A 16,314-nucleotide genomic window follows, 5' to 3' on the forward strand; every position below is an offset into this window, starting at 1 on the left:
CCCCATCAGCCAAACAGGATCAGGCTCTCATCGTAGACCTTCTGGGGATTTCTGGACAGGCGTGAGGCGGCGAGACCCAGAGCCCGGAGCCGGGGCCACCGCCGAGGGGCGTGGTGAAGCTCGGCTGGCGCAGCTCCCTCGGCCCTGCACGGGGCGCTCCTGTTCCCGGCGCTGGGCCGGTGCGCACAGCCTCCTGCCGCTGCTCCACAGCGGCCCCTTGATGGACACGCTGGCCTGTGTCTCTGGGGACAGTCCACTGCCCTGCTCGGTTCAAGTTCTTTTCCGGATCTTCAAGGCCTTCCAGAAACGGTCCTTCTTGCCTTCATTTCCACTCTCTTCCAAGGGCCTGCTGCAGGGACCCAAGAGTCAACATTCCGCCCCAATACAGCTTCCCTTCCCCTTACGGGAGATTTTAGACAACCGCCATGAGACTGCATTGAGTGTTTTAGCTGAAGGTCACTACTGGACATCCACAGACCTTTAAATTGTGTTTATCCAGAGTTCAAACCACCACAATGCTTAAATAACCGAGACTTTCCCCACACTCTGGCGCAGCGACCTCAACATGTGTGCCACGGCACACTGACATGCCGAAAGGATTTTTAAAACATGCAACTCCTGACTATGTAGTCAGGGGCACTGATGTCTTTTCTCTTAGGTTGTCAAATAAAAATAAAACAAACAAACAAAAACAACCACCAACACAACAATAGCCGTCTGGTGTGAATGAATCAAAATTTTACCTATTTTTTTGTCAGATCGGCAAAAAATACATTTTTTGGTGTGTCGCAGAATTTTAGTGATTAGTTCATGTGCGCCATGAGATGAAAAAGGTTGAAAATCGCTGCTCTAGAGACATGCTGAGTGTATCCGGCGGTGAAAGATTAATCCTTGAAAGCTACTCCCAGGTGTGCTTGACAGATAGTTCAAGTTCACACTGATATCCCCTCCTCCACTTTTCTGCCTCTGCCTCTCTGACTCGAGTCTCAGGATGGCTCTGAGGGGCCTTACACTACCTATCAATTAACCTGGCCCCCGAAGTATAGCCTCTTAGTCCAGGTAGTTGTTACCTGGAAACCCTGTTTGCTAACTATGCGGAACTGTAAACACGTTCATGAATAGGGGCCTGTGTACTTCATTTGTGAAATCTAAGGATTAATGATCCTAAATCAAGCTTTATAAATGTTGCTCAGAACTGCCATTCTGTCTATAAAACCACTGACTGAAATGGGTCATTGGTAAAAAAAATGAAAGAATCCTTCGAAGCCCCCTTCCTGAGTGTCTTGGGGTGCCTTTGGTGACAGCCACTGTAGCTAAGGAGAATTCGGATCCAGTGCTCAGCTGAGTTCAGGTGACAGCGGGGTAGAGCGCTCAGTGTGGTCCCAAGGACCGCATCTGCTAACTGGGTTTGTTGTTGTTATTGTTCTTTATTTTGGGTTTTGGCCTTGTTTTTGCCATATTTAAATTGTTAAAATTTGCAGCATTTGTGTCCAGATGATGTTCCTGGGAGAGAAGGCTTCAGAGGGACGAGGAAGGACTTCTGCTCCCGAGGAACTGTTGTACTGACTTAAATTCTCCTGGAACGATAAAATTGTCAGTCGCTGCTTTCTGCTAGGAGTAGGTTTTCTTTAAATTACATTTGTTGGGGTAAAACATTGCTTAATACCATTATGTAAGTTTCACGTGCACCACTTTATAGTACATCTGTATTCTCCACGTGTGCTCGGCACCCAAAGTCTGTTGTCCTTCTGTCGCTGTATATTTGACCTTCACCTTCTTCATTCCCCACCCTCTTCCCCTCTGTTGTGTGTTTTTATGTTTATTTGTTGCTTTTTGTTTTATATACCACATCTGAATGAAATTATATGGTTCTTGATAAGGGTTGAGAGGAAGGACTTAAGAAACGAGAGATGGAAGGGGGGATACTACTGGGGTAGCTAGAAAAGGGTTAGAAAAATCAGACTGGTTCCTGAAGCCAGACGGAGTATAAGTTACAGTTTTTGCTCTGGCTACACCTACACAGGGAAAAGCAAGGTGGAGAGTTCATTGAAGCGGCTCTCAGGATAATTCACTTTAAAAAACCTACCCGTTCCCTAAGGCCAAGGATAAATCTGCAAAGAGTGAGATGTTTGTCTTCATCCTCTGGAGTTTTCTCCACTTCGGCAGTGCTGTCATAGATAGGAAGAAATATTTTTGTTTTCAGCCTTTTCTCATTGATGTTTATCTAACGAGGAGCCAGGCTCCCGGGAAAGAGGTCACAAAAAATCTCTTCCATTTCCACCCACACAGTCTTGCTGTACTTATAACACAGCAAGCGGTTGTAAACACGAGAATCAAGGGATAAATCATTTCTGCAAAAAAGCACTACTTGGACTTCTACAAGCGTGACATTTCCTTTTTATTTTCTTTCGTTCTAAAAACCTTACCACATTTCCTTACCGGTGCTACTGATTAGCTTATTGTCCAGCCTTAAGTAATAGATTTTTAGCTAGAAGGAAGTATAGCGCTTGGTCTGCTTTAAAAACCTTGCTTTCCAGAGGAAGATTTCAGCTCTCTTTGGGGAGCGGTCCCAGTTGGGGGCTTGTTAGACAGTAATCTGAGCGCTGGAATTTTTAACCCAGGCCCAGGAGAGAAGCAGGCATGACCGGGAGATTTGATTTCTGGGGCTGGCCAGCTGTCTGCAGACAGACGAGGGGGCTGGGTGGGGCGAGGAGGGAAGAGACAGGCCTGTGCGAAGGGGGCAGATTGGCTGTTGGGGAGCAGCTTCCTGGGAGGTTGCTTAATTCGGATGGAACCTTCTCCCCAAAGGTTTCTCCTCTCTCCCCTGCCCAGCCAGCGCTAGAAGGAAACACGTTTGCTTCCAGGAGTGAGTTAAGAGCTGACCACCTTATTCACAGCTCTGTTTCAGATTAGTCTTCTCTCATTCTTCAGATTCACAACCCTCAGCCCCAAACCCCACTGCCAAATGCCTCCTTCCTTTCCGTTTCATCGCATCCCTTTTGGTTAAACGTACTGGAGTTTTGTGCCCATTGGGAGTTGCTGTTTCTGAATATGATCTTCATTCTTTAAGTGGTTGCATGAAAGGGCGTGGGTCTGTAGGACAATTTCCCGCAATAGAAAACCTGGCAGAAAAGTTCTTTAGAAAATGTAAACAGACACAGCCCTTTCCTAACTATTGGGTTATTCCAGGTGAGCTTAAGTCATTTTGTTATGTTTTCCGTCTTGTCTTGCCTAGGATCTTGGGCCAACCAGAGAAATATATAATCATTGCCCACATGGATTCTTAACCTGTAGCTCATCAGTTAAGGAATACTCACACTAGTAAGAAAAGAAAGGCTCTCACTTTTTCTAATATCTTCTTTTTTTTTCCTCCTGAAAGTTACTGGAAATTACCAGGAAATTGCGATTTATATATATATTTCTCATTGACATTTACTTGTTCAAAATATGGGACCGGCCATCAAGCAGTCAATATTACTTAGCTTTGCAAATCTAGGTTTTAATGTACATGTCATGGAAATGAAATCACTGGTAGGAATGAAAGAAACATACAAGGACCTCCCGTTCTCAGCAACATGTAGGGTAGACAGATGCTTTAAGACGGATTCAGTAGACGTTTCTAAGATATCCAGTTTTGTTCAGTCTGCATCCCATATGCCAGTGAAAAACAAAACCAGAGGATCAGATGATCGTTCAGACTCTCTCTCATTTCCTGGGTATTTGTGGCATTTTATCTCGGTCCACTTTCCCATGAGTGAGTCACACGTGACTTGAACTTCTGTGAATGTGTAGTTAACTCCGTGAGTCTTGCTGCGGTCTTTGTTTTCCTGAGTCTGTCCTCCAATTTCCTCTCCCTTGAGGGGACTCAGGGCTGAGAACCAAAATTTCTGAAGCTTTCGGCGCATCTGCAGCAGCAGTGAGCTCAGTAAGGAAGGATGCAGACGGGGATCTGAAGGGACCTGGAACAGAGTGAGTCACCATTGGGCAGAAACCCTGAAGAACACTCCAGGCAGAACTGGATTTCTCACGGTGCATGTGTGTAGTTGTTACATATTTCAGCTTCCCAAACCAGGAAACCTTCTTGTGCCCACTGGAAGGCATCTTGCTGTCAACTTAGAAACGGAACACAAGTTTTGGTTTTTCTAAGCCAGCTTGTTTGAATATTAAGCCTATTTATAAACCTCATGATTGCAGCGCCCCATATGGCTCTTATTCAAAGATACTCACTTTTAGAAAGGGAAAGGCTGCCAGGCGCTTCGTAATTTCACATCAACGCTTAATTGATCTCAGTTGTCCAGGCTATCGGGCATGGTGCCCAAACCATCTGTCTGACTTGGGAGTATGGGAAACTTACATTTGCTGGTGGGTGTGCCCAGTGCTTTGAGAACTCCTAGCCATCAAAAAGCTAATAAAGCCCCTCAATAGCATCCTTGCTCCCACCCCACTGTTGCTTTTTGCTGTTTCCTTGCTGTCTCTACTCTGCGTCCAGGCAGGTTCAAGTTTACTGTGGATTGAACCAATCACCCCTTATGCTGGCTTAGTTTCATTCTTTTCTCCCTGACCGGGGCCAGGAGAATGAAGTTCAGGGTCTAGAAGTGTCTGCTGGATGACACAGCCGTGGAGAGCTTTGGGGAACATTTAAAAATATTGGCGGTTAGTGTTCTTTGCCCTTCGATGAGGTTCTGGGCTCCGTATCCACTTGTCAGATTGTGATTAGCTGGCTGTACATGGACTGAAGCCTTTGAGGGTTGACTTCCGAGCTCATCACTTCCCCTGTTCTGTACATGAGTGTCACACATACACGCACACACCCCGTTTGATACTTCTTGGGTAATCCACAGCTCCCCAGAAACATTCCGGACTTAGACATTGATTTTCAGTGAAGACCAGGACTCTTCTAATTGGCTTACGAGGTAAGTGGATATGTATGGGTCAAACAGTAATGCTTGTTATAGCACCTGTTGTCTGGGCATGGAATTACAACTTTCGGAGTATGCTTAGGGATTCTGTGTAAGCAACTCACGGGGTTTCAGTCTTTAGTGATTCATGGATGAATAGGATCTTTGCTGAAAGATAATTTTAGATATCACTAGAGGTTATTATGGTGTCCAGTTTTTAAATACTCAGTTTGACTTTCTTTTTCCTGCTGTCAGAGTGATGGCCCACCTTGTCAAATTAGGGGGCAGATGTCAAATTAGAGGCTAGTGTGTGGTTCTGCTAAGCTGCCTGGGACCTCTGGTGGGTGGGTGTCTTAGTGTACAGCCAGCGGGGCCCCTTGGGCAAGGAGGGGACAGGAGGAGGCTGGGCAGGGTTTCACCTCCTTCTCTTAGCAGGGCTGAGGTTAGCACCTGCTTTCTCCATGGCTCAAGTATCTAAGATAGGGAGAATTGGGAGAATGCCGTTTTCCACCTTAGAAACCAATCTTCAGCCTTTTCTTTTTACTTTTCAAAAATTCAATGAAAGACCTTTTTTTTCCAAAACAAAATTTGGAAACCTATTGAATTACCATACCATTATTATTTGTTCCATACTATTGTTATTAACACAATAGCTCACTTTGTGTGGGACATGAACCGGATACCCAGCACTGTGCTAAATGTAAATAACTTGATTCCTCTTTCCATTCGACTCTCACCTCACCTTGTGAAGCAGGTATTATCGTTACCCAGATTCTACAGATGAGGGGACAGGTGGTTGGGAACATGATACAAGTGGCTAAAATTCACACGGCATATTGGACACAATAAATTGCAGAAGGGATTTGGATTAGACAAGGGATCCTAAGCATTGTGCTGTAATGCTTCTCCTTAAACAAATGAACAAACAAGGCCGCGTGTGCGTGCGTGCGTGCACACGCGTGCCTGTGTGTGTGAAGGGCAGAGATCCTTCTGGGGGACAGTTTGGAAGGCCTTGCTGCAGGCCTGCGTGGACGCACCAGCCTGGCCCCACCAGCAGGCCCCGCCCTCTGTTTGATCACACTCCCTCCTTTCTACATCAGCTCCAACCAGCTCCGTGAATCTTGAGATTAGCGATGATGTATTGTTTCAAGTTTCAAAAAAAGAAACAGACCATTTAAAACGGTTCCCTTGGTTGCTCAGGATATGGGTGAGGGGTAAATTCTGTTGACGTTTTGTAAAAACAAAAGGCCAGAAATAAAGGGGATTCTTTTCCAGCTCATTTCCTGTGTTTGGATGGAACGAACCCAGTATGTTCTATTGTTGTCGGTTTTGTTTGTTTTTGTCTAGTGTGTACGTTTCCTCCTGGCACCCTTTGACTTCTTTGCCTCATTTTTCCAGTTTTCTTTGAACACTTGAGTTTGCTTTTGGTCTCAGCCACTCGAAGGTTCTGTGTCCTTAGGCAAGTTACGTAACCCCTCTGAGCCTCCCGTCCCTACAAAGTGAAGTGCAGGTCGTGGGAGGTGTCCTCCCTACTTGTAGCAAATCATCAGCAAACAGAGGGGACACGAGCAGGAAGAAAGCCTTTTGGGGATCAGTTCCTTAATGCATTAATTCATTCCTTGACAATATAATGAATAGCTGGCACTTGCCAAGCACTGTGTTAGGCAAGGGAGAGACACTGGCAGGTACTTGGACAAGCCATCGTTTTTGCCACCAGCATAACAGATCATAACTTTCAGGAGTGATCAACACAAAAGGGGTGTCACTGAGTTTGGGAGGCCCTGGAAGTTTTCAGGAGGAAGAGTGCTATCTCAGCTGAGAACTGAAAGATGAGTAGGGCGTGCAGTAGGGTAGGTTCCATGGACCTGCGTTTTTTTCCTTGTGCTTTAAGTGCTGACCTTCCAACTCCGGCATAAGAGGACACTTTGGATTGGGTCTTCCTTGATTTGAGGGCTCTCTGTGTTTCAGTGGGAAAAGATGGAGAGGTAGAACTTCAGGACTTGTGAAGCCAGGAATGCATCTATGAAGGTGGGGAGTGAGTGTCAAGAAGATGAGCTGGACTGAAAAATCAGATGTTTGATCTCTCTTCCTTTGGATCTGCCAAATGTACCACCCATATTTTGATAGGTGTGAGTGGCAGGTGCAAATGATTCATTTATTTGGCCAACAGGTATTTGTTGTGTTCCAACTATGTGCAAGCCTTGGGACAGATAGAGAGACCCATCTGATAATACCCCTGACCTCAAGAAGCTCAGTTCAAGGAGCTAACATTTTTAGAATGCCCCTTATGTGGCATACACAGTACCTGGCAAATTCATTAGATTATGTCCTTTGAGTTAATTCCTTCCACATCAGAGATGTGGAAAATAAGGTTTGATTTTGCGTAGAGCTTGCCTGAGGTCTCACAGCTAGCAGGCGGGGAAGTTGGGTTTTGAACTAGGTCTTCGCAGCCCGGAACCCTATTCTCTTTCCACATCATCAAAGATAAGGCAAGGCAATGCAAGAGGTTACCCCTTTTCCCAGGTATCATCTTTTAAAAAAAATAAGTATGAATGTTATTACATTTGAAAACGTTGCCCTCAGCCCTTTGCAGCCTAAACACCTGCTGTCTCCCTCCCTGTCTGGTTGGGTTGGGCTGGGCTGGCTGGTGTGAGGCTAGTAGGCCCGCCTTCCTTCCCTGCTTGCCCGCTGCTCACGTATCTCTCCTCGTTGAAGCCCACCCAAATCAAGACTGCCTCTTTCATAAAGCTTCTTTAGCCATCCCTCGCACTGGCTGTTACAATAAACTAACATTTTAGGTACATGTCTTCACTTCCTTTTTTAGAACTCATATTCTTTCAGAGTGGATCTTAGAGTTATTATGAAGATTAGCGATGTCTGTTAAGTGTCTCGTTACTAGGAGGTGCTGAAAATGGAAGCGATTCTTATTTTTGTTCTTCTTTGACTTTTCTTGGCACTCTCAGAAGTGCCTTTGGTATGGTTCTCAGCAAGTGCTGGGAGAATTTTGTGGCAGCCAAGAGGAATGGTTGTCTCCCTCCAGCCTCTGAAGACACCCTCTTCTGATAGAACGAGTTGGGCTTCTGGGCAGAAGCGGGGGGCCTCCATCTGGCTGGTGCTGCTTCCCCCTAGCCTCTGGTCCCTGCACTCCCCGTGGGTTGTGTTCCGGTCCTGCTGGAGACTGCCTGGCCCCGTTCATTTGACAGCAGTTCTCACGAGGACCAACAGCATGGGCAAACCCGCGGCTCGCTATGCTCGGTGCCTGTCGGTGACACCACTGCTCTTGGCTACTGCCTGGACAGTGTGCGTTGTCACTGGTGATGGGTCCACGTGTGAAGAGTGGACAGTCAGCGCACGTGCCTCACGGCTTTTGGAGGGAACGCAAGGTGCTGGGGTACAGTGGGGAAGCTTACAAAGAACCTGCCCTTGGGGAGCTGACATTTGCGGGGGGGTTGTCTCATTTATTTCTCACCACAAGCTCCTGAGAGAGGTGCCCTGATTATTCCCACTTTATAACTCATGCAGGTAGCTGACCCCCTTCCCTATTTATATGATACAATTCACACATGTAGATCTCTATGTCTATCCATACAGTCCTGTATATGTGTGTATAGCTTATGTGTAACTATGAATCTATAGTTTATATTCTTTTTCTAATTCTATTCATAATGCTCATTTAAAAACAAGAAAATGTGGAAAAGTTTTACAAGGGAAAAAAAAAAGAAGTGACCCGTTAACCCGTTACCCCGGGATCATGGTTGTCATTCCGGTTGTGCTTCCTTCGAACGAATGGATATCAGTGCAGGTCTAGTAGGATCAGCGTGTGGGCCGTGGGGTGCACTTTCTTCTCTTACCGCTGAATGCTCTGTGGATGTCTTCCTTTGATCCGGAGGGTAACAGGTCAGAGGGATCCTGAATTTGAAACAACTTTGCTTTTTTTTTTTTTTTTTTTGAAACGTGACGTACCCCTCTGTTTGCAAATCAGTGGCTTGGCTTCCTGGGTGCAGTGACTGTAATGGAAAAGTAGGTGTGGAACGAAGGCCCCCCGGGAAGCATTGCATTTCCTGGGGTTGCTTTTCCTCCAACCCCCCAGTAGGGAAGAGCCTATTAAAACTCTCCTGAGGGTCTTCAGAGTCTGCAAAACCTGACACGGACCGGAACCACACTGGGATACCCACATTGGGATACCAGTTACATAAACCTGTATGGCCGTGTTCCCCTTGAATGCCACTATGACCTGCAGGAGATAGCCAGGGGAGGTGTTATCCCCCCTTTGGTAGATGAAGACGCCCTCGCCCAAGGCTAAACGAGGACTGTACCTAGCAGAGGTGTACAGAGCTCAGTCTCTCCTGCTTCCTGGGGGGTGTCCTTCCAGAGTGAGCCCACAGCTGAGCCGTCTCACAGCACGCTGCTAATGCTGCTCTTAGGGCCTGCTGCTGCTGCTTCTCCACTTTCTCGTGTCCCCGTCTTCCCACTCCCTTTTCTGAAGCCCTTAGTCTGATCCTCTGATCAGATGGTTTAGCTGCCTGATGGTACATTTACATTTTAAAAGGCACATCTTTGAAGGAACTTCAGTGCTTGACAATGGAGGTAATAGTACCAGTAGTGACGGTACAAACAGCTTAGAGTTATTGATCATTTAATACGTGCCAGCAAAAGAAATGCTTTATAAGCTGCCGGCCACTCACTCCTCAACAACCCCAGGAGTCTGGTGAATGGCTGAGACTTGAGCCTGAATCTTGCTGTCTTTACAGCTTGACCTCAGCCAAGATGCTATAGTGCCTTCAGAGGGGAAGGGAAAAACGGGGGGGTGGGGGTGGGGGGGCAGAGCTGTTGAGCTCTTGGGCTGCTGTTTGTAACTGCTAAGCTTATGGTTTTATGCATCTGGCCACAAAATGACCCAATAATCCCAAATGTTGCACTGGGCTGTGAGACCCCCCCCCAGACCCCACAGAGAACACCTTCTGCAAAGTATTCTGTCCTGTCCATCCCTGCTGAAGCTTTTTCTAACTGACTGCCTGTCGCAAACCCTTTCCTGATGTGTGTTTATGCTTCTTTTCCTACAGGAGGAAATATAAGAAAACGTCCCAGAGGTAAGAGCCTCTTTCTGAGAAAGGGCCGCTGGTTGGGCGAGTCATTTGGGGCACAGCTCTTTGCCGATTTGGCTCCTGGTGGACGCTCGTTTGTAATAAACAGTCCCCTGGTTCCCACTCAGTGAGTCGCCTGCTTTCTCTTTGGATCGCGGCTGCTGTTGTAATTAAAAATTGATTGTAGGCATTTAGTGAGGCGCGGTAAGCGTCTCCCCTCCCGTGAGAGTGGGCCTGGTGGATTAAAAAGCTTGTTACTGCTGAGCCGTCTAGTGATTTGACTAAAACCTTGGCCAGAGAGGGGCTGGGCTGGGCTGCTGTGGCAGTGTGTGCCGAAGGGTTATGGATGGGAGCACAAAACGGCCTTTAACTACACTTTTTAGTGTTGGCGGTCTCCTTTGCCTGAAATTCTCCTTTGCCTGGTTTGCTGACAAAGTGCTGTGGAGCTCAAAGCATAGGTACAAATTTCTTGAAGGGCAGTGATGGTCTTTTTGATTTCACTGTGGAAAGGGTAATTTAAAAGAGTTTCGTCTGCCTTGACTGGTGAGGCTTGGTTGGTTGGGTATCGTCCCGCACACCGAAAGGTCGCCGATTCGATTCCTAGTCAGGGCACATGCCTGCGCTGGGTGCGTGCGAGAGGCAGCCAGTTGATGTTTCTCTCCCTCTCTTTCTCCCTCCCTTCCCTTCTATCTAAAAATAAATAAATAAAATCTTTAAGAAGAATGAAGAACAGTACCATCCTCATCACCCTCGATCCCTCTGTTTTATTGGGAAGAGTTTGGAAAGCACATGCCAAACAAAGAGAGTTGCAGAGACCTTTTCACCAAGCATTCAACGCCCGCCCTTTAGTCTAAAGGCTTGTGCCTGCATTTTATTGATTATACTGTATTTGACTTTGGTGTTACAGCTTTAAACAGATGACATTCGGATCAAGAATCCCTGAGGCATTTAGAATGCCAGTGGGTCTCTAACAGTGGCACCTTTCAGATGACCACTTTAATATTACCTTTTCCAATGAGTCAAGTTTGAAGTCACTGTCAATTATGTCAGAAAGCATATTTTTGCATATCATCTCGTAGCAGGGACTCCTATGTCCTGTGGCTTCCAAATAGTCAGTGGTCCAAAGTAGTGGTGTATTAATTTGACTTACATTACAGAGGTACACAAATCACTGAGAGAAAACAGAAGGAACTTTAAAGCTTCCTAGAGGTTGCTATACTTTTCTAAATATGGTGAGCGTCTTCAGGTAGCTAAATAATTTTGTCTTATTCAGGTTCATCAGGCTCACGGGAGTAACCGGATATGAACCACTGAGCAGCATGTAAATTAATCACTCAAGTTAGAGGGCGTAATAGTCTTCAGTCCTAAAAGGTAATTGATCACTTTCACATGTAGTTAATCTGGGACATGAGAGGCTTCCACGTGGCCTCAGTTTTATTTTAAGGAGAGATAAAGGACAGTAAGAGGGAGTCTTACAGGAGAGCTGCTCAAACCTGTCAAGTTTCTAATTATTATGTCGATTATTTTGGAAAGCTTTTTTTTGCACGTCTGACATGAATGCTGTTGCATTTTTTTTATTATGTCGATGTAAAAACAACAACAATAGCAACAGACTGTCTTATACCAGCTTCATTGAAGTCATGGAAAGTGCGAATTAAGAGAGGATGGGTTTGAACTCTATTTTTAATCACCCACATATTTCCATATGAGATAGATCCATGTCTACTAATCTTTCCTTGAGTAACAAACCATCCCTAAACTTAGGGCTTTAAAACGACTGGTTTTATTTGTTTATGATTTTATGGGCCAGGAATTCGGGAAGGACTTCCCTGAGTGGCTTGCGTCTGCCTACCTGGTGTTAGCTGGGGCTGCTGCGGATGGAGGGTCCACTTTTAAGACTGCTTCTTCACTCACAGGCAGGGAGCCTGGTGCTCTTTCTTTTTCTTTCTCTCTCCACATGGCTTCCATCCTCCAGGGCATCTGCATGGAGGTTGGGCTTCCTGCTGCATGGAGGTGTCAGGGTAGCCGCACTCAGCTGGCTTCCTAGCCCATGTGTCCCAAGAGACAAGGAATGGAAGCTGCTAGTGTCTTAAGTGGCAGTGTCACTTCTGTATCTACCGGTCAAGGTGTCACAGAACCCACCCAGATTCAAGAGGTGGAGGCATAGACTACGTCTCTTGATGGAAGGGTATTAAAGAATTTGTGGTGTTCTTCATGTACCAACCTTCCGCCTTTTTCAGAATGATCTTGCTTGGGAACTTTTCCAGGGATCTATAAATTTGGAGTATGTGGTTACCTTGTTTGGTGAATGGTAGACACTGGAAAATATGTCTTGATCCCTCTGTCAGATGCTGGTCTGTTTGAATGTATGTTTGTATGTTTGATGCTTTATTTGGACTGGGAGTAATTGTGTGTGTGTGTGTGTGTGTTTACACATTAGGAACAAGCATACTAATAGGGACTCAACTGTTTAATTGAATTCTAAGTATGGTTATATGTCTTCAGTTAATAATTAGTCCTCCCCCCCCCCAAAAAAAAAGGCTGGTGGCTTCATGAAGGAAAACTAAATAATATAAGTACTATATTAAAAACTTGAGTTCTCATAAGTTTGCTTTAGCTGTCAAGGGAAAGCCAGGTCAGGATACAAAGATAATCTACCTTTGTGTAAACTCCCTTTTTTTTTTTCTGTTTCATTTCATTTCACTTATGCCTTTGCTCACCTTTCAAAGCCACATTGAAGAAGAAAATCCACTAGCTGTCAAAGTCATCATCATCCTGTTACAACTCACCCGAGACTGATATCTCTCTTTAAATATTTCATGAAGTACTAGGAAAATCCTAGTAGCCCAAGAGAATGTTTTGATGACAGTGAGTCTCACTTTTAGCATTAAGGGAAATGCACTCATCTCTTCCAAGACTAGAATTTTCACCGAAAAAATGATAAGTGCTCTTCCCTGGATTTGCAAGGGCACCGGGAGCTTTACCTTGCTCCAGAAAACCTTACTGGATTGAGCTTTAAATCAACACTATGAAGAGGAATCGTCCTTTTGCCTTGTGAATGAGCCCTGTCCACGGGGGCTGACCATTCCAAGAGATTTGCCACAGTGGTGAACCGGTAACTTGACCGCTAGAGAGGGTTACGCTGCAGACCTGCTTCTTTGTGAAATTCTCATGAGGTGGTTTCTCATACGGCGGCAGCTCCAAGTTGTCAGGTTTGCTTTTGAGACGTTTGTATCTTTGAGAAAGCCTGTCAGACCGTGTACAAAATGATAACCACTACCTGGAAATAACCTAATAGTTCTGGCGGCCCCCAAGGAGAGGAACTGCTATCCGAGATGGCGTTAGAAGCCGAATCTGTGTTAGAAGTGTTTTTGACACATATACACACACCGGCACGCACGCACACCCCTGTTGCAGTATGTAAGGAATGCTGTGGATGGTCAGCACAGTCAGAGGCAGATGTGCAAATAAAGACACATCCCAAAGCCTGAGGGGCCTTTGCAGACACATGTCTAGTTTCCATATGTCTGGACTGTGGACCTACTTTGATCAGGATGATCAGAAGTTGTGGAGTTTTGAGCCACACCAGATAATGAAACCCTCTTTAGACTACGGAGGTTTCTGTTGATTTGTTTATTATTAATTCTAGCTCTGTTATGATAATTTAAGTACAAGTTCTGGTTCTGACTCTTATCTGGTTTACTCATTTTATAAATCTAGAAACATTTCTGTGAGCAATTACATTTAGCTAAAGGCATCTCTCCTCTTTTTGATAATCATATTATACTGATAGTCACATGCATAGTACTTTACAAAAATCTTTCAATGTAACAAAAGTTGACATAGTACTTATTATTTTGCCCTACATTTAAGTAAATACTGGAAATAAGATCTGTGAGAAATAGCCCCTGTGAAGAGATGCACAGGCTTGAAGGTTAGACACATGTGAACAAAATCGTTATAACCAAAGATGGTAAGTGCTATGATAGATATCAATATCGAAGGTCATTGGGAACAACTAGGTGTGTTGGGAGGAGCTTACACTATATCCTCACTGCTTTCACTAGCTCACAAAGGTAGCCTACCGTGTTGATTATTTTATTCATGGTGCTTGAAAGTATGGGCTCATTAAAGCCTCGTAGGGTAGTCCAGAATCCCTTCTCTTTGTTTTCTTCATGGTTTTAATTCTTTTAAAAATGTGTATCTTGCTGACTCTTCCCTTTTAGTTTTATAATGTATTTATTATTTAGTTGTTTATGCTATGACACTTTGTCCACCTCCACCCAGCCCCCTCCCCTCCCTCAGGCCATCCCCACTAATGTCTTGCTGATTCTTTTTTTTCCAAATTCTTTAATATTGTATTTTCCATGACCGTTTATCCCCTGTATGTCCCCCTGCCCCCACAATGACCACACCATTGTCCGTGTCCATGAGTTCCTTTCCCTTTCTGCTCCATCCCTCCATCACCAACCTCTGCTCTCTCTCCATCCACACAGATCTGTCAGCCTGCTTCTTGCTGATTCCTTAGGCTTTTTCTTTTTCAAAGGGACACATGGCTCAGAAATATTCCAAGTATTAGGAGGAAGACAGCCGAGCACACACGCATATGTGAAATGATGGATTAAGTGGGTATCGCACATGTAGAGAATAGAGTGGCCTCTCTGCTGCAGGGCAAACAGGGAGTTATTCCCCCCATCCCCAAGTGTCCTATCCCTTCTTTCACTTGGACTTTTACATGGCTCAGTAATCACATTTAATGAGCCCAATTATTGATTAAATCCAGCAAATGATTCCCTCAGTCAAGACTGCCCATGCTCAGCCTTCACGACCCAGCAAACGTATGACTCACCCACAGCACTGCCACCTTTGCTGTTAATAATAGACTGTGTGGGGGTGGGAAGAGAGTGGCTCTCACCTTCTGGGAAGGCTGCCTTCCAAGCAGTTGGGTCGCTGTGTTAGCAGGTGCATCTTCTGCTGAATGGTGCCCCTGTTTCATTCCTGGGACATATTAAGACTGGTGAATTCTGAAGCTCTTTCTGCATCAGTGACCTCGAGTTGGTGGACTGTTGTTCTTTCTCTAGCTTTGCAATGAAAGATGACAGCTAAATAACTTGTTGTGAAGGTTAAGGGGGTGATTGGGTAAACTGAGGCACATGTTTTTATATACTGATGGATGGCCAGTCCTGCATCCCACTACTTCCTCAGTAGTGTTGACATTGAGAGCCTATGGGTTAGTGATGCAGTCAGGGACACGAGCATCTTCTAAACAATAAAGTCCTTTGAGAAGCATTTTCCTGTACTTGCGATGACTAATAATTTCTCAAAGTAGTAAGAACATGTGCATCAGCTATGAGACTATGTTCTGCTTGCATTCCAAGATTGCCAAGTACCTCAGGGCAATTTTGCAGTGAAGGGTGGACCAGAAAGAGCAGCAAAGTGGTCTGGTTAGAACACAGATCATAGATGGACACATTATCCCACAAAGGATCATGCCCAAGGCAGTTAGCATGGGAAAGGGGCTGTAGAAACTATAATTTCAGGTGAAACATAGCCAAGGGAGAAAGGAGGGTGAGAGTCCATTAGGTAGTTTGGTCAGAATTCAGAGTATCAGGCACTGCCACTCACTCACGTGTTGCTCAGTCACTCTCCTGCAGGTTTGGGACACAGACCCAGAAAGACTGTGTAGCAGGAGTTAGGAATTAGATATGGTGAGAGAGCGTGCTGAGATGTAGTAAGCAGAACTGAGTCATGAGCTGTGTAGTATACTTAGATATTAGGAACAAGAATGACCTTGGCATTGAGCTGTCATTTTCTGAGTCAAGAGGATCATCTGGGCACAATTCAATCTTCTCTTCTCTTCCATGGTCAAGTCTGATAATTACCACTATTCTCCCACTCACCCAGGATCCAAACCTGTGAGTCACTTTATATATTTCTCTGTCCTCTGTGTTTCTTCAACTTTAAGTTTTTCTTCTCCCCCATCACCCATGATAAGTGAGTCTCTCACACAGGTCGTGGACTTTTCCTTTTTGTGGTTTTCATTCCCATGATCTTGGTCCAGTCTCATTACCCATCTGTTAGATTGCTGAATAGCCTACTAACTATCTCTTTTTTTCTTAATTTTTCCCCCTCACCTGAGGACATTTTTTCATTGCTTTTAGAGAGAGAGGGGAAGGTGGTGGGGGGAAGTGGGGGGAGAGAGAGAGAGAGAGAGAGAGAGAGAGAGAGAGAGAGAGAATGAGAATAAGGATTGAGGAAGAAACATCAGTGTGAGAGAGAAACATCGACTGGTTGTCTTCCATAGGCACCCTGACCAGGGACCAAACCCGCAA

The 16,314-nt window shown here is 45.3% G+C and overlaps 1 protein-coding gene across 2 annotated transcripts in view; it reads left to right on the forward strand.

Annotated features, from left to right (window-relative positions):
• The window catches only part of PDE1C (phosphodiesterase 1C), a 364,455-nt gene that overhangs the window by 136,622 nt on the left and 211,519 nt on the right, over positions 1-16,314 (forward strand). Inside the window, exon 2 of one of the 2 annotated variants that reach the window (XM_090287042.1) lies at positions 9,962-9,988. The exons of the other annotated variant lie outside the window; for it this stretch is intronic. Within the exon in view, the coding sequence (XP_090143168.1) occupies positions 9,962-9,988 (27 nt within the window). The remainder of the gene's footprint in view (positions 1-9,961; positions 9,989-16,314) is intronic. 2 annotated transcript variants of the gene reach the window in all.

This window comes from Furipterus horrens, unplaced genomic scaffold (assembly GCF_987537825.1).
Source record: "Furipterus horrens unplaced genomic scaffold, mFurHor1.1.pri manual_scaffold_9, whole genome shotgun sequence".
Classification (NCBI taxonomy): domain Eukaryota; kingdom Metazoa; phylum Chordata; class Mammalia; order Chiroptera; family Furipteridae; genus Furipterus; species Furipterus horrens.